Source organism: Lampetra planeri, chromosome 11 (assembly GCF_965212315.1).
Source record: "Lampetra planeri chromosome 11, kcLamPlan1.2.h2, whole genome shotgun sequence".
Lineage (NCBI taxonomy): Eukaryota > Metazoa > Chordata > Hyperoartia > Petromyzontiformes > Petromyzontidae > Lampetra > Lampetra planeri.
In genome coordinates, this window is record NC_136117.1 from 9,502,547 (window position 1) to 9,529,854 (window position 27,308).

A 27,308-nucleotide genomic window follows, 5' to 3' on the forward strand; every position below is an offset into this window, starting at 1 on the left:
TAAAACCCTTTGATATTTGTATTGTTTCAGGTTTAATTTTATAGCTTTGTGAAATTCTATGCAAAACAATTTGGACGCCACTTCTAAAGGAAGGGTTAAAAAACGTTTCCTCGGTATTTTGCGTAAAAAAAGAAGAAGAGACCATCATTGTCAGTGTACAAATGATGTTGTGCAAATGCGCATCTATGGTTTCAAGTCGAATAAAATTAGTTGCATGATCGACGAATGAAAAAGGAACATATCAGAGAAAAATGGAGTACAGGACAGTAGTTCATTTTATTTCACAGTTAATCCATGCGGCATCTTTATTACGATGCTCTAACACGATGCTCTGCATTAGAGCATCGTATTAGAGAGAAGTATTACGACTCTCTATGGGTGCTCTCACGTCCTATTATTTAGGCGGTCACTGCAGCCGTCTGGAACGCTCTTCCTTACGATATTAGGAAGCCACTGGGGCTATGCATTTTAAAATATAGATTGAAAACCCATTTCTTTAGAACTGATTTTGTGTGTGTAAGTTCCCCCCCCCCCCCGCACCTCCAATTAGCACGGTTGGCTACGTACGGTGCGAATAAAGTTTAACATAAATTTAGGTCCCCTCCCACAGTGTGGAGACAAAGTAAACAATCTGCCGAGAGACGTCTACACACACACAATTAAAGAAGTGCCTGTTTGGTAAATCGAGTGGAAGAGCGCACGCGCACACCGCTGAGCCTTTTGTGTGCGGTCCTCTCCACAATGCCGCAGTCGCAATGCAGCAGTGGCTGCCGCATCAGCGTCGCGAGCAGTGCATGACTGTTGCGTGCGAAGGCGATCCCTTCAGAACGATGCCTGCCATTAATGGGGTGAATAACCCAACAACAAAAAAGAAGCCTTGGCAAAGGGCTGCTGAACAAAAGGTAAAAGGTGCAGCCTTGCAATTGCTTGTTGGCACCACTGCTGGCAGAAGGGCCTCTGGTGAGCTGCTCTCCATGGTATTTAGGCATACTTCCATGGCCAGACGTCTTGAAAGAGGTGAGAGTTACCCACACTCTACCCCACCACACGTGGCCTGTCGATCGACTCAGTATGGTCTTCCCACTTGTACTGCTGGGTGAACAACAGCGATAATATCATTAATTTACAAATGTCATAGAGTAGCCCTAATCACACCCTTTAAATGCAACAGAAAATGTGCTAATAATTATTTACACAAGTTATACAAAAACAAATCTAAAATCTAACATGAAACTAACAACATCTAAAAATAAAAGATCATCTTTAAAAAAAAAAGCCCCAGAATTGTTAGCTAGAATGGCTACGGCACCGAAGATGCCATCACGACTTCTTTACCACGACCCTCCTCTGGCTCCTGTCCCTTCTCTTTGTCCTCTCCTCGTGCTCCTTCAGGCGTCTCTCGTCGGCCTGCGTGTCTGGCCCTGCCTCGGGCTGCCTCTGTGGCTGCTGGCAAGCGCTGATGCCGGCCAAAATGCCCGGGTGGTCGTGCAGCTGAGAGAAGTCCTTGTAGGGCAACTGGGCACCGTGTGCAACGCTGGAGGGGTGGGACGGATGCCAGGGCTTGTGGGGATCCTCCCCCATGAAGACGCTGGCCATCGCAATGTCCATGACTATCAGGCTGTACTTGGCCACGGTGTGCTTGAAGTTGTACTCCACGGTGAGGCAGTAATACGTCCCGCTGTCGTTTGCGTGCAGCACGCGAAACAGGAGCCCTCGCTCCGTTTGCATTATGTTGGAATTGTAAATAACCTAAAATGAAATCCCGTCAGCGTATATGTTAGTGAGCACAACAGAAGTTTAATAGAACATTATTATCTATATTTATATCTGTGCTGGCCAAATGGCTTGAAGGTCAGAGCGCTGAGTTGGCAACGTTGACATTTGTTTTGAATAAAAAAAATCTGCCCACGATTAAACGGGGATCTTAAGTGGCAGTTAAACTAAAAAAAATGTTTGTATTACTAGGTAAGGCTCACTGAGCGATATACCTGGCCACAAATGATAGCTCATGTGGTAATGTATAGCAGCAACAGACTCTAAACGCATGTTTCTAAATTTGGAGGGAAAAACCGGAAGACCCGGAGAAAAATCCACGCGACCACAGGGAGAACATGCAATGTCCAAATATACAGGCGTCAAGGTCGGGATCAAACTCCTGTATACCAGGCGAGGTAGTTAACATCTCGCCACCATGGCGCTGACATTTCTGAATGAAATGTTAGTGTCATTACATGGTGCTGATTGCACAATTGGAATATATTGGGTATTCAAAAAACAAAAGGTGAACAAAAATTCAAACCAACATTCAAATAAATTACACCCTTTTCTTGATTTGAATCTTTCGTGACTGCAGGAATCCACTCACGTAGTTAGAAATCAAATAAAATAACTACGTGACTTTACCGACAGAACCAAAGAATATACACCATTTTCACCATTGTATTTCGTGCTAAGATTGATTTCTCATTCTTGTCCCTTCAATACAAAGTTTTTAATATAGTATTTCATCTGGTGTTTAAAATCTAGAAGACAGTGGGCTAAATTCATGGAGCGATTTTGGCAGTAATTGTTCCACCTTTTAGAGGATTGGCCATTGTTGCAATTACTTAGACCCATTGCACATGAATTCAATAACAGTCGACTCCACACAGAAATGGACACATTTTGCCACTTTTCTTTCATTGTTTTTGCGCTTTCCGACATTTTAGAGAGTAGCAAAATGGAGACAAATGCGCATGCAGGAATTTATGGTGATAAATATATTGAACACAAAGCCAAGGATTATGTTGATAGTGATGTTATTTACGATTGTAGTGATTCTTTGGATGATGATATTATTGTTATTGCTGATGTTTCTTTTGCTGCTGCAGAGTCCTACTGGACAACTGTGAAAATAACTTCATAGCTCATTGGATTCTTCCAGTGTAAATGAAGATTCTGATCAAGATTTAGAAATATTAACTTCACAGGGTGTTTTGCATGAGAGGAAACTGCAATGCCGAGAGAAAAAGAATGTTTCCCATTGGCACTCCCTCAACTGCAGGATTTCGTGTGCAATTCAGCTCGACTCTTTCTGTGAGGTGAATCGTGACAAAAATCTCTTGCGTTAAATTTGGATAGAAAAAAACTTTTTCAGAATGTCTTACTCATGCCAGAATTCTACTAAAGTATGCACACATTCTGCGTGGATCAGGCCTACTCAAGCTTCAAAATGCTTTGGTTGCAAATTTCACTGTTCTTGATTAATTGATGGGTTTTAGGGTGGATAAAAGCACTCGAAATTTCCTCTGGGTAAAGATATATATAGTTTCGATTTAAAGCTTTCGTGACTGCAGGGATTCATCTTCTTGGATCTTTCGGTAAAGTCACGTAGAAGGAAAATAATATTAGTTTATTATGTTTAATTTTTATTATTTTATTATTTTCCTTTTATGTGACTTTACCGAAAGAACCAAGAAGATATATATATAGTGTTTTACCACCCATTACATAATAATTGTAAACTGAACTCAGCTGTGCAAAAAAGTGAAATGTCACGATTGAGATGTGCAGTTAAACACGCACCTATTTTTTTTCTTGGTTCTTTCGGTAAAGTCACGTAGAAGGGAAGTAATAAAATAATAAAAATAAAACATAATAAATGTTTTTTATTTTATTTTTATTATTTTATTACTTCCCTTCATAATAAATGTTTTTAATTTTATTTTTATTATTTTATTACTTCCCTTCTACGTGACTTTACCGAAAGAACCAAGAAGATGAATCCCTGCTGTCACGAAAGCTTTAAATCGAAAAATACGCACCTCTTTCTTTCTCTTCGTGTCACGTCGCTGCACAATCCATTTCACAGACACCTGCGCCGATCTGGGCACGCACTCCAAGAACACGCTGCTTCCCTCTACTCCGAACTGCCGAGATTCCACAGCTTCCCTGTATGCTGCGTATAACACCATGGAACTAGTCCACACTTCAAAGATCACATTCGCCAATGTAAATACATTTAATTGTCACGTGTGACTATATGAAAGGTCGACGAGTAGAGGCCGAGCAATATGTGAATTGTTGTTACTGGGAATCGGCAAAAGTGTCGGGCGACCTCCAAACCCAGCTCTTCACTTTACAGTTTGGTAAACCATATCATGATTGTGCCTTCATGCTGTACGTAATAATACTTTGGTAACGAGCACTTACATCTTACATTAAATCCTTTACATTCTGTTAATGGATTGCCATGCCTTATGTCTTGACGCCTTCTCCTCCTGCAAATGTAAAATATATATATCTTATTATATATTTCTGTCCTTATGCATTGTACATTTACATCAATGTGATGAACATAATCCTGTTGTTAATGCATGGGTTAATGTACATATATCAATTAATGTTGCCTATTAACACATCCAGTCAATGTGGAAGAGTAGACCAAATTCCTTGTGTAGATCACCCTTAGTGATCTACACCAGCAGTGGTACGAGCAAGCAATTGCACGGCTGGATCTTTACCTTTTATAAAAGTTCGTTATGTAACATTTTTAATTAAAATTATCCGTTGTGTAATGGCGTCAACTGGCGTGTGACATTTCCAAAAAGATAAAGAGTTTTTAATGTTTATTATCTTCATAACATGCACGCCGGGCAAGCATGCAATCACTCGTCTTCATAATGCCGCAATGTGCGCAGGCACCGTGCACATTATAATGGACTCCACAAAATGCTGGCTATGAAAAGTTGGCCCGCAATTACGCTGCCTCAGCTTTCACAGGTACATCGGAAGGCGCACGGGGGAATGCACGCGAGCTGCAGCTGCGCAGCACGCGGCCGCGTTGAGGATTCGGACACGCACCGTTTGTTTGTTGGGTAATATCGGGAACACTGCTGTCCATCCCACGCACAGTATGGGTCCCTTGCGAGGCAGCATTCGGCACACGCCTTGCCATAGATGCCACAGTGGTGCAGAGCAAGCTGGGTGATGCCCTTCGCCGAGCTAATGAACAGCTGTTGCTGTGAAAATAAGCGGCCGTGCAGTGTCCTTGTTAAAGACAATTCTTCAGCGCGGGATTGATTTTGTTTTGCGCTTTATTTTTCCCTCAAAAAAGTTAGTGAGATGGCATTGTCTTCTTGCACGTGTTTCCTGTGGTCATTTACATTGTGCACGTGAGTCAAAATTTGTACGTGATGTGTGATTTTGTGTACCTTTTTCGAAGATATTTTCATGGAGAGAATTGGTGTTGGAACCTGTAATGTAAGCAATTTTACATGGATTCATATATATATCCTGTTCCAGAATATGAAGTGTGTAGAACCTAAACGATTTCATCGAGATACCCACATTCACTCTTACTTTTGCTTGCTTGGAATTAAATTAAAAGACAGAAAGAGGATTGCATGGATTAGAGAATAAACACACGTTAAATACCTCATTCAAACTGCAAAGAAAATTCTGTTATTTTAGCTGGATATGTCACGATAAGAAATTATGGCCCGTTGGTCAAGAATAGCGAAAGTGGCAAGCCAAGGCGTGGAAAGCGTCTGAGAGGACATCGAACGGAGAGATGGAGCGATGAAATTATCTCGCGAGCGGGCGCTGGGTGGATTGTTGCATCGCAGGACGGTGAGGGATGGCGAAAGCTTGGGGAAGCCTTCATCCAGCAGTGGATTGGTCGTGGCTGATCATCAGGATGATTACATTTTCTTTACTGCAACCGAGGGTAATTGATGATTCATTTGTGAAACTGATTGACACTTACCTTGAAAGCATCTACCTCCTCCAAAAACAGCTCCTCGGACAGGCCGTCATGCTTTGGCAAAACTGTTATCTTTTGCACGGTTCCAATGTCTGCAAAACAAAATCGTATTCCATTTAATGGTGCGCAAATTATGGTCATGTTTGTATGCGTTTAGCATCCCTCTGGCATCCAGTGAGGGCAAAATCAAAACAAGGAGTGGGAAGTGTTAATTAGTGACGAGAGAATTCAAATACCTGTTCCGAGAAACAAGACGTCATAAGTGCCATCCCCAGCCACAACTCGGTCGACTGCAATTTTAGTGATCTTGTAGTCTGTGTTTACTCGCATGATCAAGGTCTTCTTGGCGATGGGGTAGATGGGGTTGTACATGAGTGGGTGATTCCGTATGAAATTGGCCACTTCCTCAGGGAAATCTTTGGTGGACTTCAGATAAGGTGTAAATGTTCCTCCTGGGCACTGCAATTGATACATTAGACACAGATTTGATTCTCCAGAGGCAAATCGTGTTGGCTTTTAGAAAGACAACAAATCTGGAATTGGCACATATTTCGATTTAAAGCTTTCGTGAATGCAGGGATTCATCTTCTTGGTTCTTTCGGTAAAGTCACGTAGAATGGAAATAATAAAATAAAATAAAAATTGATTATGCTTTATTTTTATTATTTTATTATTTCCATAATACAATATTTTATAATGTTTTATTTTTATTATTTCCATTTTACGTGACTTTACCGAAAGAACCAAGAAGATTTGCACATATTGTTGCGTACACCATCGATGTGCCTCAGTCACAAGCATCCTCAGTGGAATGTCCGCCAGCGTTGCTAGGTTATCGCTCAAATATTAATGTAAGAGTGGATTTTCAGCTTCAGTCAACGTGTATTTCTAAATCCGTGTGAACTTGTGGAAAAAAATATGCAGGTATAAATAAATCAATGAATTGCACTTAGTGTTCAACATAATTAGCTTCATGCTGGCGGCAATTTGTCTATTTATATATCCATTTTGACCGTTAGGATTTTTATCTTAAACTCTTGCCAAAAAAACAATCCACAGGCAATGATAAAGTAATACAATTACAGCGATTAAACTGGACCGCAGTCATGTTTTTTTTTGCACCATCCATCAACCAGTTCAGTCATATGTTTTCCAGAACATTTCATTAAAATATGTGATCCTTTAATGTTGCATGCATCGTGAATCAAATATTTATCAACATCCCAAACCCGTTTTGGAATACTGAGTATTATTATTATTGATGCTTTTTTATTTTAATTAGCTAACATTTTTTTCAAGATTCAGTGCCTTCCCGTTGCTCTGTATAATTTCACTTGTCACATATCATTCGTTCAATGTTAAACCACGGTAGCACATGCTCAAATGGAAATGCGAGGTCATGGCTTACTGTTCCGGGCCTTGGGTATGGGATCTTTCCTTGGTATGGAAGCTGCTGATAGCCAGGTCCTTCGACTTGTGCGAAAGGCCCGTTGAACACTTGCCGTGCTTCGGCCATGCTATATATGCAGATAGCAGAACCCTTGAATACAGATCTAACGGAATAAAATAAAATGTATGCGAGATTAAGTATTTTGGAACACTTCATTTACCCTCATTGCATGGACTTTTTTCCCTAAAGGTCTATAGCATTTGAAAAGTACATAGACAATAAGCAATAACATATACAGGGTGCTTTAAAACATGTTAACACTTCTGAGAATGTTTTTTTTTCAGCTCAGAAGAAACAACACCACGAGAAATGTGCCCCCGGGCTCTGGAGACCACCTGGAGAAGATTCCAGGCATGTGTTGACAATGATGGCGAACGAGACTTTTTGAAGCTATTAACGTACATTTGTTGTCATGTTAAAATTTATTTTCCATTCTTTTCCATTAAAAACGATAATCCCATATACGTGTTAACATTTTTTTAAGCACCCTATATATATTTACCACTCGTAATGGAACAAACATAGAATGTGAATGTGTTATGTTGACACAAAGTGATACGTACAGTATATGTAATGCATAAAGTGAGACACAAATCAGTTGTTCATTACCCAGCAGTACTGAATAATCCATATATTATGGGCTGCCTCATGTCTTCTGTGTTTAATATGAAAACGTCCTCTGCAATGGAAAGGTACAGGTAGAGGTCGTTTAGCACTTTACTTCAAACACGACTATAACCCATATTACATCATCACTACATAATTTGCATTGCGATAGAACACAACAACAACGTCATCGTCTGAGTTCCCATTAGCACAAGTTGAACCCCGCATGCAACTCCCACGTGACCTGATTCTGCCTTCGATAACTCATATACGATTCTTCTTCAAGATAGAAAGCGTGCGAGGGCTGCATGCTTGAAACCACATTCAGAGGCAGAAAGAGAAGCGAATGGATTAAGGACAGAATTAAAATATTAAGAATGGACATTGGGCTTGCGCAGTACGTGTCACTCGAAGGGACAATGACCGATGGTCAACAATAGTGACAAACGGAATGCGCACGAGAGAGCACGTCCCCCGGGGAGATGGAGCGATGAAATCAGCTCGTGTGCAGGCGCTGGCTGGATTGTTACATCGGGGGGGGGGATTGTGATGATGATATCTGCAAAAGGTTTCACTCATTTGATGTGCTTCCCGTGCTGTGGATGTAGGCACGACGACTTACGAAGCTCATCAAAGTGCGTCTCTATGCCTGTGCTGTCCGTTACCGAGCAGACCAGCCTCGCCTTGACAAACGTGCTCCACTTGTTGACCAGGCTGCGCTGACCGCCGGCATCGTTCTGTGAGTAACCGTTCAGGGTCGTTCAGTCATCAGGCTCTCACGGTAAAAGATTCCGCACAAGGGGCAGCGGGTTAATGTAGATAGGCACCTGCATGCTTCACTCTTCACGTGTTATTCCTATCAACAACTTTTATTGATTATTTTGCCGCATGCATTATGTAGTTTTGTGTCAATCAATGGCACATCAGGGGCCACGGTGGCTAGATGTTAACTATCTCGCCTGGTATACAGGAGGTCGTGGGTTCGATCTCGACCATGACGCCTGCTGTACATTTGGAGTTTGCGTGTCTCTCTCCCCGTGGTCGTGTGGATTTTCTCTGGGTCCTCCGGATTTTCCCTCCACATTTGCATTTAGAGTGTATGGTTGCTATAAATTTCCACATGATAAGTAACTTCGTTGAGCTATCATTTGTGGCCAGGTGGCTTCTGAAAACGAGCCATATAGCTCAGTGGGCCACTCCTGGTAAAATGAAATAGTAAAAAAAAAGTGTAAATCTTGACTTAAAGCTTTCGTGACTGCAGGAATTCATATTATTTGGCTCTGTTGGTAAAGCCACGTAGATAGAAAAATAATAAAATGAATAAAAATAATAACAATATCACGACGTTTCGATTGCAACACAAGCAATCGTCATCAGGTGAAAAATATAACGAGAGCGCTGCTAAGTCAGGGAGTTATTAAGATTTGAGATGGGTGTAGCCCAATGGTGTTGTTGGTTTTCGTAACCAGGCGGTTGGTAGGCTCTCTATTGATTTTGGTATAGCTGCCATCATTAAGTAGGTCCTGAATTTTGTTATTGTATGTGGTTTTGCCCATGATGACAGTGGCATTGCCCTTGTCGGCTGAGAGGATGACTATGTCATTTCTCTTTTTTAGTTGCGAAAGCTCAAGGCGCTCATCCTTGCTGATGTTGCTCGTAGGTGTCTTAGTGTTTTTGAGGATTGCAGCGATTTCTGATCTGGCCACGTCTGTAGGTGATTTCGACTCTCTGAGTTACATTCACTAACACAGCCACCGTTAGCTGTGTTATTAAATGGCAGCTTGCCATACTTTTCCACCTCCATGTGGCAATGGCTCTTTCCGAGCTCTCTCCGAGCTTACATTTACAAGCAAATTTCTTACATTGACATGCAAATCTCTCACAATACAATGGCCACCCCCACAGCTTCGTTTGTCAAGATTTACTCAATCTTACATTTACATGCAAATTTCATCTCTAGCCCCGCCCACTGACCCTTGTTCAGATATCACTCGCCACTGATGGAACTCATGGTCGAGAATTGAACTTAGGTTGCTGAGTTAATAGTGCGGTGCGCTCACCACCGCACCACCGCTTCACTGAGTATACTGGACCACAATGTAGTGATTGCAAGTTTTAACATGTGTTAATGCTGCCAAAAGGTGGCGACTGGAGCTTGAGTTTTGAATATGCTTATGTGCTAATAGATCTCAGTTGACCATGTCATCAGGTAACTTGATAGAAATGCCTGCAAAGTAAAATTCTATAGGAAAATTGGTGGATGTCTGAACGACAGCTATTCTATTGCACTTTTTTTTACAGTAATTCTGTCTTCCTGAGGATTTAAAAAAAAAGTATTATTTAATGTAGAAAGTTGTGGAGAATATACATTTTCATAAATGTAATTGTCTTAATATTTACAAAGGGCTTGAAAATTAACTTGCAGTGTACTGCATATAGTCACTGATCAGTTTCTAAAAATAACATCCATAAAAAAAATGTAAATCCTTCCTCAGGTTTCTGTTAAATCTGCCTCTTGGGGCCAATTGACAAAGTATATATTCGGTTTCCGCAGTCTAATTATAAGTTTCCTACGGCTGTCTATAAATAGTGCTGCAGTACTAATTAAATGCAATGAGGTATAATTATTTAGTCGTACAATACGTCTGCAAAGTTCACACATTCAAGGAAATAAAACGTCACCAGGCAAATTCTCCCAATGCGAGAAACGGACGTTTTCCCAGTCCCCCCGTGAGCTGATTTCTCTCGGAAAAAGAAATAAAGCTTGTCGTCATTCCTGTCGCTGCTTTCTGGGATCCTTTGGATGGCCAAAAACACCGGCTCTGCAAACACACATGGCCAAGCATTTCACGGCACTCTACAAGTGTGAATAATTAAAGATGGATACAACAAAAATAGCTCTCGCACAGCGCGTGCATTGCGTGAGACGAGTAAATGCTTTTCGCAAAAGTTTTTTTCTTTCTTGACTTCGCTTTTAAAACACACGAGCAACAAACCGTTTAGCCACTTTGAGTTGTACTGGTCAGAGCGTATCGGGGGAAGCCTTCCCATCGTTTTGAAAATGGCTGCGTCAGTGGCCATGAAGTCGGTGTAAACCGCCGAGTAAAGCTCCTCATCTGTTCGCGCAACATCGACGACAAAAAAAACAGAGCAATAGATCACAAGATAAAGCGCTCACTTATTGCAACTGTGACCTCTACTCCATTTAACAACAAAAGGGGATTTTTTTTTTATTCAGGCAGCATGAATGGAGTGATGAGTAGTAAACAGGAATGTTTAGTCAAACGTATAACCTCAACCAGGTCATTGCAGAACTGATGCATGCTATATTATCGTCAAAAAAATTGAATTGGTTGAATAAATATTTACATCTATTGATAGCAATCACGTGTACAGCTCTTTGTTAACACACTGCTTGGAAGACAGTCTCCCCAATGTGGTTTATGGGAATACTTGGCCATAGGTCAACACGCTTGTCAGTGCTTTTGGTGGAGGTCAAGAGCATAGATGTGGAGGCATAGATATACAGTAAAACGATGTAATATGTTGTTACTGCTCTGTACTCTCCACAACATAGCCCTGCAGCCTATAGAAACCTACTGTGCATTGGTCAACCATCCAAGCACTATCCAAGCTAGGCCCTGCTTAGCTTTCTATAACTGATGAAATTGGACACATTGAAGATACTCTGCATAACATTAATATTTAAATGCATGAATTCAAACTGAATATACATTTAAAAAAATATGTTTATGAAAGTAAATATGGATATGTAGCGATTTGAAAACTGGCTGAACACTGCAGGTTTAAGATAATAACAAAAGTCACACAAAGTTCATATCCATAGCCTGAGAGTAAAATATTCAGCGTTAGAATCGCGTTTTTAATGCTGTCAAATTAAAGGCTTGAAGGTTGCTTGAAGGTTGCATTTTCATGACATAAAAACGATTATTATTATTATTAGGTTGTTGTATTTTATACAGTTTGTGCCTTGCGGGATTGTTGTGAGGTGTGAGATAATTATCCATGATTCTAGATTTGAAGCTTTCGTGACTGCAAGGATTCATACTCTTAGATTTTTTTCGGTAAAGTCACGTAGGTAAAAATAAATCATGAAAATAAAAATAATAGAAATAATAATTGAAATAAAATTTCGATTTAAAGCTTTCGTGACTGCGTAGAAGGGAAATAATAAAATAATGAAAATAAAACATAATAAAATAAAATAATGTAATAAAAAAAAATAATGTTTTATTTTTATTATTTTATTATTTCCCTTCTACGTGACTTTACCGAAAGAACCAAGAAGATGAAATAAAATGATAAATCACGACGTTTCCGAGGCAACACAAGTCTCCGTCATCAGGTGGGACTGTCACAGCCAGATTTACTGTATCCAGTTATTTCTATTTTTATTTTTATTATTTTTATTTTTTATTATTTATTTTTACCTACGTGACTTTACCGGGAAAAAAAACCTAAGAGTATAATGATCCATAATCATGTTTTTTTGGATTAGATCGGGTAAGTATAAATGTGTCGTTAAACCTGCCACCACACGACACAGCCAATTAGTAAGGTTTGTCACGTAAACAGAACGTGCCAATTCGTTACTAGTACAGCAACACCGGTGTGTTGGAGAGTAAATCCACAACATTTACAATCTGAGTACGACGTTCCGCCCGTAATTACAACTAGCTGCATCAGGCAGCAGTCAGATTTGTGGAGAAATCCTCCTTAAATAGAGGGATAGATGTGATGGCATCACTTGTGAGCCCTTCTTGTGCGAAGGCCAGAGATGATTATGAAATAAAAAAAACTATATGATTGTAACAATTATTGTTATGAATTATTATGAATATCTGTCTATATTTGCTCATGCTTGCCACTCATTAATTTCACCACTAATGACATGTTACTTGTGTTTGGGGTCAATTAGTCCCGCGTGATTAGCAATTACCATGAGTTAAATTCGATTTTTTTTTTACTAATAATGCAGACGAAACGTTTTAAAAACACACGAAAGTATATTTTAAATACGGTACGTGTCCAATTACGTATGTTGTTCTTGTAATACCATGGACAGAGCTAAGTGGAAGTAAGGCCACGATCGCCAATGTCTTTGAGTGAGGACGTGGCACTCATAGAGGGTGAGAGAGAGAGAGAGCTTGTTGTATTTTATACAGTTTGTACCTTGTGTACTTTGTTGCGTGGTGTGAGATAATCTGCAGTGGCAAGGAGATATTCGTTTTCATTACCACAGCCGCAAGGTCACGTAACTTACTTGCCATGAAAGAAATGCTCTCCAGTTTAGGGCTGTAGGAGCATTTCCCCCTCCCAGAGTCTGCCTTCTCGACTGGGATTTTTAGTTCCACGTTCTAAATAAAGAAACGTCACATAAACTATAATGCAGTCAATCACGAATAAATTAACATTACCACGCTTACATTTGCAGTATGGGTTAGCACATGTACATGAGAACTCATACCCCATTGTGTGGTCACCTTTTGCCCGCAATTTGTGTTATCCGCGGGAGCTGTTGGCTTGTTCGTGAAAACTCCCAATTATCTATGGCCCTATTGATCATATTATCTGTAATTATCTATATTTCCCAGAGGATACGTGGAGTATAAATCACGTATTAGAAGATCGCTATATTGGACTCCCAAATCGCCACCGATAAGAAGAGTTGTCCTGCAGCCATGTAGTATTGTGCAGCATAGGCATCTTTTAATTCAACTGGGTGGCACTGTGGTTAGAGCGTGCAGTTCGCAATTGGAAGGTTGCAAGTTCAAATCCCAGTCAGGGGTCGGCTTAGCTGTTTAGCCCTCTCAGATGAATTATGAGCCAACCCCTTTGTGGGGAGTCAACGGTGGTTGTCTTATGGACATTCTCTCCCTACCATGAGAGTAGAATTTTCACCACTCGCGCAGCGCTATAGCACGAGATTAGCACTTCCCCAATACTTTTTTCAGGGGGAAACCATTTTATTTAAGCCACTATTATGTATTTATTTAAATAGAAATGCCTGCTTTCGTGGTTTTATATAAGTTCTGGATTGCCTCTTTGTATAATGTGTGTATTATGTAATGTGACGTTGGCACATCGTTCGTATTGTTAAACATTTTTTTGCACGTTGAAATAACAGAAAGCAAGTCAACGATAATCCACACATTGGCAAAGTTTTGTTTATAAAACTCCTTGATGTGTGCTCGGGTTGTACCATCTACTGTTTAGCATTACGTCCAACGTTTTTGCTCCACGTGCTAGAAGCTTCTTCAGGCACTGTTCCGTTCGAATATTTTACTTTGAGGAACTCAAGAGAAGCTCTCAGCACATGGATGCAAAAAAGCGTCAGACATCATGACGAGCAACGCACCACCGTAAACAACCATGAAAACACATCGCAGAGCGATCTCAAGAGCACAAGGGCGTTCACGCACGCACGCACTAACATTGCTAATAAATACCAAGTCGCTTACCTGTGCAAGAGACGAATGGGTGACGAAAGTACAAATGGGCTGGAAAGCCCCGGTGCCGCAGATGTACAGATGCGTCCTGTTAAATGACTGCACGACTCGTACAAAGTTCCCGCATTCATCCTGTAAAAAAATTCTCAAAGTGAGGCGCGGTTCTTCAGTGGATATGCAGAGTGCTGCTCGTGCATGCACCTTACTGCATGCAGTTTGCACATGAATGCTTTGCACATCGTACTGGAAGAGTACGTCGCATATCAGACTGCCCTGATCAATTAGCTGCTCATACTAAGTAGTGCATTTATTCATGTTGTGACTTGTTATTTTCTATTTTAAAAAATATCCAAACATAAAGGGTCATTGCCCGAAACATTGTCTGTTATCTACTTTACTTTTATGGCCGTGTTATGGAAGAATGTGTTTAATGTTGTTGTTTGTGCTTGTCCACCACTGACAATGCACTATCAGCAAATAATGTGTCACTTTCAAGATATGTTCACAAATCTGACCTTCTCAAACAAGGTATTCTTTACTATGGGAACCTCATTTGCCAGTAAAAATATGATAATTGGTTCTTTACCCTTCTATCTGGCAACAAAACTGACACCTTTTTACAAGGAGTCATGTTTGCATAGACCGCAATACCTGCAGTCATAATACAAACAAAATAACAAAAGGCGCACAACTCAAGGACAGTGCACATTATCAGAGTTATGTTATTTTGTTTGTATTATGACTGCAGGTATTGCGGTCTATGCAAACATGACTCCTTGTAAAAAGGTGTCAGTTTTGTTGCCAGATAGAAGGGTAAAGAACCAATTATCAAGGTATTCTTTATTAATCTCACACACACTCTAACGTGTTTCTACAGCACCCTCAACAACCGTTTTCCTCATTCGCTCTGGTTTTTTTGTCCAGTGCCCTATTTGTGCACGATCATGTTTTATAAACGTTGACATATCCACCGATCCCACAGTTCCCAGCGAATGGTATCCATGCGACATTGTGCTCAATATGAACGTGTACCGTATATGCATGTAAAGGACAACTTTTTGCTAACAGTACTGCACATCAAAGTCTAAACAGACGAATGCTTACTTGTTTTGTAGTTAGTGATCCATGACACGAATTAAGTTACTGTTATTGCCATACAAATATGGCCCCTCGGGGCAAGGTGGATTTAATGTCCATATTGGCAATCTTTATTACCTTAATCTTAATCCTGTTTTTAACCACTCCTCGTGTATAATAACTGAACAAATATGAATTCAAATCACATATTCCAACTACTGCATCCTATAAAAGCCACAGTGTTTTTTTTTATTAAGAGATCGTCACGTAATGTTGAGTTTGCGCGTAATCAGAGACCCACACATTTGCTTACTTGGGGATTTTTTCCAGCCAGTTTGCATTCTTCTTCCCTCAGTGGCCCAACCGGCCAATGAACCTGAAATGTGTTAACATGTTAATGGCTGTCGACAGCAAGCCACGTCTGCGCAATCGGTAGTCGTTTCTTTTAGTGTCTGTTTCACTTCTCTTTCAGGGAGCGGTTCCCAATGCAGAGGAGCTCTTAAAAGCGGTCATTTTTTTGAAGGTGGTGGTGGACTTTTAGATTGTGAGTAATTGACAGGGACAGTTCACCCATTCAATCTCCCTCTAGATAGATTCAGGCACGGTTAACGATTTGAATATCGCACAATAGACGATCTGGGACCTTAGCAGTAAATCCGTTTTCAGACGCCTTTGATGGTATTTAAAACAAAGCCCGAGCCGATATCAAATAGCTTACTTTGAGAGGCGTCCTGCTGATATTATTCATATCGAGTGAATAGACGTAATCCTTTGCTCCGATATAGATCCTGTCCTTGTCTTCGTCCATCAGAAGGATGTGATAATCCGATGAGCCATGCATTGGGTGCAAGTGCTCTGAAGACTGAGTTGCCAGGAGATCTAAGCGTAGGCAGAACACATTTAAAAAAAATTATTCCTTCTTTCACTCCATTTCTTTTTTTTAAAGATCTCCCAGACGCAAAGCCATGAAACACAGCGTGCGGTGGCAGCTTTTAATACCTCTTGAAAGGCTGCCAAAAAGTTAGCCACCATTTCATGAAAGTGTACTGTTTAAAAAAAAAAACCCCACGACAACACAGGTAACAAGATGCCAAGATAAAAAAAAACAAAGTTAGTCATTATTATCTTGATTTCATTTGTGTAGTAGAATTATGAAACACACGTATGCGAATCATATACACGTTTACGTGATCATACAGACGTGTTATACATTATGATTACCTTACAAATTGAGCAAATAACAATGTTATGGACATGAGTTTGCAACCCTCGCGTAGTATGTAGTCCCACCATGTGTGGACCGAATGATTTAAAGATGAAGCCAGTTTTTTTGTTGTTTAGCCATCCTTTCAAAACATGGAGGGAAAGAATAGCCTGGTGTCAATTCGTGTAGTGCTTCAACTTGACATAGTGTAGGTGGAGTGGTTGGCAAATAACCATGGGAATGGCACCCAAAGGCGCCACTCTGCACTCTTGTGTTTTTTTTATCGTTCTGTATTGGCGCAGTTAAACCCCTTTGGGCAGAGAAAAAAATATGTGGACACACCACACAAGACCAGACCAACACTGCACACAAGCATAGACAGACCACAGTATGTATGTGCCATTCATCAACATGTTATCCTGTTATTTTTAGTTTGATGGACTAATCCAAAAACACATTGGTTTTCTGGATATACCTACACACCGGTTGTATAGAGTACCGTAATTGTAAAGTGAATGCAGTATACGCGTAATATATGTCCATGCAATGCATCTTGCTGCAATGCAGATACTTGCTATTTGTTTTATTTAAATACATTAGTTATTCCATGGCAGGTACCTGTGAATAAATGGTCCTTGTATACTGTACTAGTGTAACATAATACTGAAGGTATAAAATTCCATCCGGTCACAAAGAGTAAAAAAAAAGCTTAAAAGGAAAAATGCGTTTCATGTACTTACATCTAGAACCGGCAGAACTTGAATGCAACAAAAGAAGAATATTTGATTGTAAGGTTTATTGTATATCATAAAATGTCTAATCCTCCACCCTCCCAACTCTCATTGATGCAACACTTTTAGCTTTTTCTAATTTTCCAGGTAACCTGTAAAATCATCATCATTTCACACACAGCTCATATATATATCCTCAAGAATTTTATTATAAATAGACAAAGTCCATGAAATGAACCCGAAGAGCAAAATCACTCTCTCACGCCACTGCTGTCGGAAGGGCCTCCACTGGCCAGACATCTCAAAAGAAGTGGGGATACCCACACTTCACCCCACCACATACAACGTGCCAGTCGCCCAACTAAATTAGGTGTTCCCATTTTACTTCTGGGTGAACAGAGGCTGGGGGATTTATGAAGCTCGCCCATTGTTTGTCCTGCCTCACCAGGAGATTGACCCCGCGACCTCTGAATTGCAAGTCCAGGGTGCTAACAATTGCAACGCGGCAGTATCTCAAGGCGCCACGATGGTGAGATGTTAACTCCCTCGCCTGGTATGAAGGAGGTCGTAGGTTCGATCCTGACACTGGCGTCTATATATTTGGAGTTTACATGTTATCCCCGTAGTCGTGTAGATTTTTTTTCAGGTCTTCCGATGTTTCTTTCAACATTTCGAAACATGCGTTTAGAGTATTTAGCTGCAATACATTTCCACGTGATCATCAACTTCGTTGAGCTTTCATTTGTGGCCAGTCGCTCCTGGAAAAAAGAGCTATAAAAAAAAAATTAAATAGTTTTTACTTAAACAAGTAGTGCAGCAAGAAAGTAATTTAGAAACGTTTAAGAAACACTATATAGCGATAATATTAAACTGTGAAGTGTAAGCCTTTCTAAAAACGACATTGCTTGTGGACCAGTTAAGATGGCTTTGTGAACTAAAGCTTTGTGGTACGCCGGAGTGTTGTGTAAATCCAGTGGGACGATGAGTTTCAATCCAGTGCAGAGATGAATGAAAGGACTTTAATTAACTCTTGTGACCACTGGATAGACTACAGGTTTTACTTGGGTGGTCTCCAGCAGGAGCAGGAGAATCTCTGGCAATTTGGCCAAATGAACGTTAAGTTATTGCAATAGGTAAATAAGCAGCGTGCACTAATGCTTGCACTGTGAGTCATTAGGCATCGAGTATCTAGCAGTTAAACATTGGCCAGCTATTTCACAACGTATGTAACAGTACAATTGGTATATTTTTTTAAAGAAGTCATTTTACAACAAACACGATGGGTTGGAACGGTGGCTCGAATATTAGTGTGCTGTACAAGAAACCCACAGACCTGAGTTTTATTCCCAGCCGGGGTTATTATCATTATTTATTGATATCGGGGATGATGTTCTGGACCCATCATGAACTGACCAGATTTCAGTTTAATTTTATTTAATAGGTATAACCCTGTGAGCCATGCGGCTCTTGACTCGGGTGCAACTGCAACAAAACAAAAACATGAACAAGAAACATCTTAAAGTGACTACACGCAACAGAAAATTCTTGGAAAAATAAGCAAAGTCTTCCAGATTGGTGAGGTATGGTCGAATAATTCATGTAAACTTACACGTAGTGGGTTGGCCATTCACCAAAAAGTTGATTTGACCATGGCTGATGAAAATAACAAATCGATCATGAGTTATAATCTCTTATTATTTTTGCCTAAAGTATCATCCGATATGGCAGCAACTCATAAGTGCTTCATCCAGAAGTTGCTTGACCATGGGTGATCAGCAGTACAGTATGATATGTTGACAATAGGAACTTAACATTTTTTTTTTATACTTATGAATTGACCCTGTGAAGTGGATTAGTCACATGCAACGGTACAATTCGTAGCTGTGTTTACCGTGAGAGAATTCGATTTAAGGAAGGGCTGTATATGGCACTTGTTACTTTGGACCGCACTGTGACCTTTTTAGACAAAGGTAGAGCCTTAAGTACCACCATGTTATTTTACAATATCATGTGCTCCTCATACATTTAGAGCCAAGTCGATTGAACAAAGGTATTTTTGTTTTAGCTGCTATTGCTCGATTCTAATGCAAATACGTGCTTTTACATCGTTTCAACTTTCTTTTACTTGTTTAGTTTGTTAATTTCTCAACATCCTCTATACAACGTGGTATTATGCAGTTGAGCACAGGAAATTTCCAAAATGTAATGTAATTATTCATCAAGTACTGTTATTAAGTTATACGTTTCAGTGCGATAGGTCAAGAAAAACCTCAAATTTCGAAATGACAAATTGTATTTTAAAGAAAAGTTATAAAATGTAATGCAATGGCCTTTCTCCCACTGGTGTGAATTCCTCTAGAAAAAAATTAAAGTGCTGGAAAGTGTAAACTCAGAAGGCAATATTTACATTTCATTTATGGAGCTAGGACCTCGAAAATGGACTGCTGTGGATAATAACTTTTTGCAAAGCAGCATTTCACAATTTCATTCATTGCCCTTTACTGTATGAAGCCACATTTTCATCCCGACAAATTCGATTAAAAGTAGACATTAATTCAAACGGTTATCACGTTGTGTCTGTATCTGTGAGTGACATAAGTTCCTCACAGATGTATTATTTCAAGCTCTTTTCATGCCTATTAATTGTTTTAAATGTCTAGCGTGAATGGCGACAATTGAACTGTGGACTTCCTATTTCATGAAAGCCACCACCAGTATTTCCCATTGAATCTTAAAAAAGCAGTTGGTCTTAGAAAGGCATTCCAAACTGGTGGGTTAAAGGAGAGGCGCTTTTTTGACGTTTTGGGGAGTGTGCCAGTGAAGTTTAACGAGGGCACTCTTCGTGAAAGACGTACATTCATTTCACCCGCACGTCCCATTTTTTTTCTCTCTTCGCGCGGAATAAAAAAAATACTCCCACAATGGGGACAAAATAACAAGTGCGAGGAGATATTTTTCCAAAGGAGGCTGATTAAGGCCGAATGTTTTCTTCAGCTCAGTCGGTGCTGATCCTACTTAGCCACCTACAGTGCGTAAACCTAAAGTTTCGTGACAAGGAAAGCACAGTTCCTGGATTTCTCTGAACGACTCCAGGAAAACTTGATTGCTTCATTTACCATATAGAGATGCTGTCTCCCCCCACCCACCCACAGTCTCTGTTTGCATATTATAATAATACAGTACATGTACAGCTCGTTGTTTTTACTTTTAGTTGAATACAAAAATCGTATTTTTTCACATGCGCTAACACTGACAGGAAATCATTGTTCTTCATTTTAAACCATAGCAGTTTTTGTAATTTTTTTTTCACGCGCCCACGACGTGTTTTGCAACAACTCTCTGAGTACGGAAAGAGAAAGATGTTGTACCTTGAAAGGAGAGGCGGATTCTTGGCACCTTCTGCTGTCGAGCCGTACCGCCGGCGCAGACGATAGCCAGCGTGAGGAGCAGCGCGATGCAATCCATTTTCTGACACCTCTGGTTTGATCAGAACACGTTTTAAAAAAAAAGTTACCGCGGTCAGTTTTTTTTCACAGCGCCCACAAACCTCTGGTGGTTAGGGAGCGAAGCAGAATGCTCGGAAACATTGTTACAAAAAAGTGAAATCTGTAACGGAATGCTATTAAAATATTTTTTTTGGGGGGGTGGCGGCTACGGTGAACAGCTGCTAGCGAATTCTAATTCACGTCCTGTCTGAATGGTGATTATTCTGAGCCCCTAATCAGTGCCGCGCACACGCCGCAGCCTGTGACTAAACAGAATACGATCATGCGCTTCTATTTTTACATCTACACAGATCAGTTGACAGCCCCGCAAGATCTAAAAGCAAGACAAACTAAACAGCAGGGCCAGCCCTGAGAGGCGTGCTAATAAGCGTGTGTATATATACAAATATACAACACCTCTACCAATGATATGAGAAAAAAAATGGTTTTAGAATGTCAACTGCACGATGACACACACAGGCACACGTAATTCCAAAAAAACGACAGAGTTTGGAGGCGTAAAGCAAAAAAAAGTATAACAATAAAAATAATAATAATATACATACCGTGCACATCTTCAAAGTTTAAGGTGCCCCACGGAAAAGCGAATGTTAGTTCATGGTGTGGCTAAACCGCCGGTGGCATTTTCACCTGCTGCATGCAACAAGCGAGCACGACTGTGAACCCAGCGCACACACCACGTGCAAGCCGTCTTCCTCTGTAGCTACGCCTAATCGCACGCTCTCTCCATGGGCTATTATTTTTCTAAAAGAGCACTTTGCGGAGTTTGATGGCGCACAGAAAAAAAAATTGTTTCGTCAAAATTCGTCCGCCGACTCTCCCGGTGGCCACCAACAAACCTGTCTTCTGTGGCTTTTAAGTAAAAATCTAAATCTACGTTTTTTTGTTGCAAAAGTTTGTCAGAAAAGGCGTCCCTCTTTAGCCCACCTAATACCCCCCTTTTTATATTCAAACGGCGAGTTGATGATTAACCAGCGACGCGGAGGCTTTCCTGCTAGTGTAATGTGTACGCTTGTTTTTTTTTATGACTGTAAAATTTAAACGCGGGGAAAATAACGAAGTGTATACATTTCATGGGAAAACAATGATTCGTCTGTTTATGTCCACGACAATTGTGAGAACTCAGTCTACTGGGTATTTAGTACTAAGCAGATTATTCCACGACTGTAGTCCCTTATTACAACAGGCTGCCTGTCTTGTGTTTTTGACACGGATCAGGTTATCGCGATACATTCGGCCACTTAATCCCACAAACGGGGTGGTTCTCATGCCGATGAGCTTTCTCTAAATCTTGAACGAGTTTCGGTTACTTACCAATCGGCATTCTTCTTCTCGTCTATGCGCTGCCTTTCAGTTTCCACGCCGAACAAGCTTAAGAGATTCATACCGCTTTGACGTTGTACAAGCAAGTGACTTCATATCGCGTGTGTGGCACCAAGAAATGTGTCAGTGACCCAAGGCAACATCCTCCAAGATAGGGGATTCTAGATGGTCATGTTACACGAGTTTTTAGTTTTTGTTGCGGTTTTCAACCTTGAACCATACAGAATTCTAAATGTACCTACAGGGATTTGTGTTTTAATGTAATAAAATACCAAAACACAACCGAATGTCACCTAAATGCTAGGCTTATTTGTAAACTGTCAACAAGTAAAACGAATAATATTTTTAAAAAAATCATATTTCATTGTCATTTGTCGATCTAGTGTTGACAGACGGCTAGCCATCAAGCTTTTGGCTGGCCATCGAAAAAATAAGTCGCTGTATCGCGCACTTTCAGATGCGCTTCTGCAGCTGTCTGGAACGTTCTTCCTTCCGATATTAGGAAGCCACTGGAGCTATGCACTTTTAACTCGATATTGAAAACGCATTTCTGTAGGACTGCCGTCCTTCACATGCCCATCCGATTAGCACGGTTGCCAAACGTACAGTACAAAAAAAGTTCAACATATGTGCATACATAGTGTTGGACGAAGGCCTTTCTGCACTGTGTTGATCATTGGGGTTGTTCGACCATACCTCACGATGCTGGTCAGGGCAGTTTGGTGAGAGAGGGGCCACAGGACCAATATGACGCGAGCCATGGCTGAGAATTTCACTCCTGCCTACCGGTTTCGTAGCGCAGTGCGCTGAGCAAAGTGCCACCACTCTAGCGCAAATAACAAATAACAGAAGATTGAATGTGATACATATTTGCCCCTTTTATAAGGCTTACTGAGAAGCCCCATAAATGCGTAACAATCCTATTATATATGCAATGACTGTATAAGTCCGCCTCCTGTACTTGTTTCTTATGGCCTCAAATGTGTAAATTAAACATATACATTTCATAACAGCTGGTTGTATAACTTGCGCGTACGCAATTGGACGTGCATTTCATACTAATTCCCCATTGCACATTTACTTAAGCCCCACGACTGTGGGAACTACGGAGAGGACATTTTAAATGCAGTTCAGGGCTGGTATACCTTGCAATGTGTGTACAAGTGGCGCTGTTGTTGTCCCTGACCTTGGCACACGGTGGAAACGTGCACGTTCGAATGCGACTTTACAGTCAGTGGATTTCATAAACATTCCACCAGTCCTATGAACTCAAAAGAGAGAAAAAAAGGACTTTGGTCACAATGCTTCTGTGCTTTTTGTGCCTTTGAGGTGGGGGCCGGGGTGGAGGTCACTGCGTGTCATGCATTGCATGCTACATTCTTTTGGTCATGGCAACAGATAATAAAATTACTCGGTGAAAATCGCGCAGGTCATGCCCAAAACTCAAAAGGTCGCGGCAGTGTGAGTCGCATATGTTACCAGGCAATTTTTTGCTGTTTTTTTTTAAAGGTATAATTCTTGATGGCTCGCAAACGTGTCTGGAATGTTCACACCTGATGATCAAGAAGTACGGCAAAGTAATGCCTCTCTTTGTTTTTTACTGATGCTGACGTCACGTCGTTATCGTGAAAATGCGATGTGAAGATTACATTGCAATCTTGCACATTCAAATTAAAATATAAATGTTTGTACACGATACTGTGACTTATTGTATTTGTTTCATAATGAAGCACTGATGTATTAATGATTAGCACAAGAATAGTGCATTACGTGTGTACAGTCACAGTTGAGTTGTGCAAAACATTTATATTCATGAGGAAACCGTGGGACTGAAGTTAGTTTTGATGGTAACAACAATTTCTGTTGAATGATGAACACAGCAAAACAACAATACTCTGTATATATAACCTAAACTGGAGAAGAGCTTTTAGAAATAAACATTTGTTATGAGGAGGGCAATAGGATCGAGGGGCATCGCTAAACTTACTCTGCTACCTCAAAACAGCTTTCTGCCACTACTAACATGAAAACAACTTAAAATTATAAATACAAGATTAACATCATTTTATCAGCAACATATCTTCTAGCTTATGTTGCTGATTCACTTGTTACTGTTTCACACTTTCAATTAAACAATGCACACATACCACAATAATGTACGTGCATAAACTAAACTGTGATATGATACTACGACATCACAAATCCAGAACATAGTGCCAATTATACATGGGCGCAGGTATTGTAAGGTGAGCTGATCTTAGCAAACGTCAAATTAGTGTATAAATACATATCCATGATATTGGGCCATATTTGTCAAATACATTTCACTTACCGCAGCTAAACTGTTTCAAACGCTTGTATTTCAAACCAAAGATAATCACTGGTTTGTTTCTGCCATTCTGACAAGTACTTTATTTCTTTATTTTGTATTGTGGAAAAAAGCTTACATGCAACCAATCGCAGCTCCTGCGATGGGCTGCGTGTGCCCAATCAACATGGGTTGAAACCACTTACTGGTAATATATGTTGTGGCTGTGTTCAGTTTCTTGGAGGCTTTTGTCCTGCTTGTGGGTGGTGGAGGATGGGGGGACACACACAATTGCCCTTCCTTTTTACATCGGAAAAGGTCAATTAATCTTGTACCGTAGTGAAGCTTTCACTGTGTCTTAAATGCCACAACACGGTGGGCTGTTCAATTTATAATTCGCGTACAAAAGGCCCTCCACATCGCCTATGCTTGTTGCCTTCAATAAAGGCTCAGTGTTGGTTGCCCAGGTGACACTGGCTAGGCGTAAATGAGTGTTGGCCGTTAGCGCAGCTGTCTTCTTATAAGGGCACTCCTATTTCGAGGAAGGTGGGGGGGGGAGAAAAAAAAACCCGACACTATAACTGTGTCAGTAAATGTGACCGGAATGGGCACTCGTGGTAAAAAGTGGGTCGGTGAGTGTTGATGAAAATATTTGGTGCTTGAATTGTTTTTTTCACTTGGTCCACACGTTGTCGGTAGGGACTGTACGTTCAAGAGATATGTGTAGATAGAAGTACAGAACAAAACATTATTGCGCGTATTCTTTTACACTTTTGTCTACAACTTTTTTTTAAACATCTGATTCAATGTGGAGACACATTAAAAGTAACACAGACGTAAGTGTGTTTTTTTATGTGCAGGCTATGCTTTCAGTAATTTTAGTTGCAAGCGACTTTCAACCGGAACAAAATGGCCTTCTTTTGTGAGTGATGAAATCTCAAAGCGCTTTAATTTCCACTTTACAGATGGTGGACCTTTGGTAAGAAACAAAATCCCTGGAAACACTGCAGTTAAACGATCAACTGCAGGGAAAAAGCCCAGTAGTTTGTTGTGACCGCTAGACCACCCATTCTCTTACCAAAAAAACACAAGCATGAACATTTTCATTCATTATATAGTGATGCAATTACGAGACGAATTCGCTTTTATTCTCACTTAGAATTTCATTGAGATAATGAAATTGCGTAAATGTTACAGTATATTTTCAAACACAAAAAAAGTAAGCCGACATGACATGTGACTTGGTGTTTTCCACCCCTGTGATGTTGAACACTATTTAAAGTCTGGACACCGCAGAGCGAGATTCCAGAATGTGTCACAAAGTTTGCCAATGAAATGAGGGGCATTACCGGTGTCCTGTCAGCCAAAACAGCAAGTGTTTCGTTTAACTAAATGGAACAGGTGCAGACTCCAGTTTGAAATCATTACACCGTTTCAATGACCTTTCTTCGCCCAGACAGATAGCAATAAACTTAAGCATGCTTACAGTTAACGTGATGTTCAGACACTGCCGCCCATGACCTATAGGGTCTAGTTACAGTGTTTTGTTACCAACTTAGGGGATCTAACAAGTTTTTCTCAAGGGATTATTGAGCTGAGAAAAAAAACATGACGAGTTCCTACAATCATACTCGTCTCCAATGCGATTTGTCCAGTAACCTACATTCATGAGTTAGGTTTCCTAATGGAATTTTTCATATATTTTTTTATTATTATTTTCACCCGCCAATGTCCATATTTTGTTGGCATTTTATTAAAGATAGGTTATGCTACGTTGGCAATTTAAACCAAATGAACTACTCCCACATTCTTAGCAAATGTTTAATGGTTGGTGCATTAATATATCATCGACTTGATTTCTCTACATGACCCAATAATACATCGATATGCACCCCCACACAAAACATACCTTAACCTGACCAAACCACCAGTCCCAGTCACCCACATAACAGATATACATAAGCCTCAATTTGGCAGTGTTTGACAGCTGATGAGACACTGGATGTCAAATCCAGTCCAAAGTTTTCTGGTATTAAACCAATACTGCTGCAATTATGCACTCCCAGAATGCTGTGTGACTGATGGTATGTTTAAATATATATATACCAAATTGTGGAGGGACAAATATGTGGTGGTATATTTTTGGCATATTCATTTGGTTATTTGGAACACAATATGTATTGACTCATTGTGCATTAATGCTAGATATTGCTCAAGTGTTGTAGTTTGTGTTTCTTGACTAAGCATGGTATGGTTCTTACATCAAATTATCTTCTGTAGTTGTAAGTTATTATAAAATGCTATCGCTGTGGCATTTCGAGCCACGGTGTGTGTGTGTGTGTGCGCGTGCACGTTTGTGCTCTTGCATGTGCATGCGTCTGGTAATTCTATCTGGGTGTGCATATAAAGTAATAGCTAATTCTGCATGTGTCAGTAATGCTTTGTGAACGTAGATGCCAATGCCTTTGTGTACAAGAGCATCTAAAAATAATGCAGATTGTCTCATAGTGTATACTAAAAAGTAAAGGGCATGTTATATTACATCTATATCCATGGCGAAATTACATTTTTCATTAACTTCTGCACACCCGAGTCTATTACCCATGACTTTAAAAACAATATGATCGTCGTCACATTATTTAAATTTGGTCTGTACTTATTTAGCTGTTTTTAAATACGCGTACAACAATATCAGCAGCGAAGTAGAGTAAGTGAAAACAGTCGTGTTTTGTAATTGTACAGCCGTTTTGTCAATCCACTGCTGGATGAGGGCCTCTTTACATCATGGGGGATTATTGATTTATGGGGTGGGGACTGTAGCCGTGGAATCTTAGACATACGGTCCTGTAATACATTATTCTGCACTGCCTTCCGCTTAATACACTGTGGT

At 40.3% G+C, this 27,308-nt stretch overlaps 1 protein-coding gene across 2 annotated transcripts; it reads right to left on the bottom strand.

Moving 5' to 3' along the window:
• Nucleotides 1-257: 257 nt before the first annotated feature.
• LOC144721285 (semaphorin-3C-like) lies at nt 258-21,713 on the bottom strand. Of its 2 annotated transcripts, none has more exons than XM_078598785.1 (19): nt 21,333-21,713; nt 20,650-20,758; nt 16,065-16,225; nt 15,660-15,722; nt 14,282-14,401; nt 13,084-13,177; nt 10,796-10,915; nt 10,482-10,621; nt 8,422-8,536; nt 7,803-7,872; nt 7,152-7,296; nt 5,980-6,202; nt 5,747-5,835; nt 5,193-5,234; nt 4,843-4,994; nt 4,192-4,259; nt 3,804-3,937; nt 1,336-1,749; nt 258-1,092 (listed from the first exon to the last, which is right to left on the bottom strand). In XM_078598785.1, the coding sequence occupies exons 1-19, from the start codon at nt 21,339-21,341 to the stop codon at nt 1,036-1,038; spliced, it is 2,325 nt and encodes a 774-aa protein (XP_078454911.1). In that variant the 5' UTR covers nt 21,342-21,713; the 3' UTR covers nt 258-1,035. The 2 variants fall into 2 exon arrangements, with proteins under 2 accessions (XP_078454911.1, XP_078454909.1); XM_078598783.1 differs by having other exon boundaries at nt 4,843-5,000; nt 21,333-21,712.
• Nucleotides 21,714-27,308: the final 5,595 nt, after the last annotated feature.

Bases quoted from the DNA above. Each gene is read 5' to 3' on its own strand.
- LOC144721285 (XM_078598783.1), bottom strand. The intron at 6,203-7,151 runs GTAAGCCATGAC...TATCAATTGCAG, and splicing joins CATACCCAAGGCCCGGAACA to TGCCCAGGAGGAACATTTAC. The intron at 5,001-5,192 runs GTACACAAAATC...TTATTTTCACAG, and splicing joins TGAAAATATCTTCGAAAAAG to CAACAGCTGTTCATTAGCTC.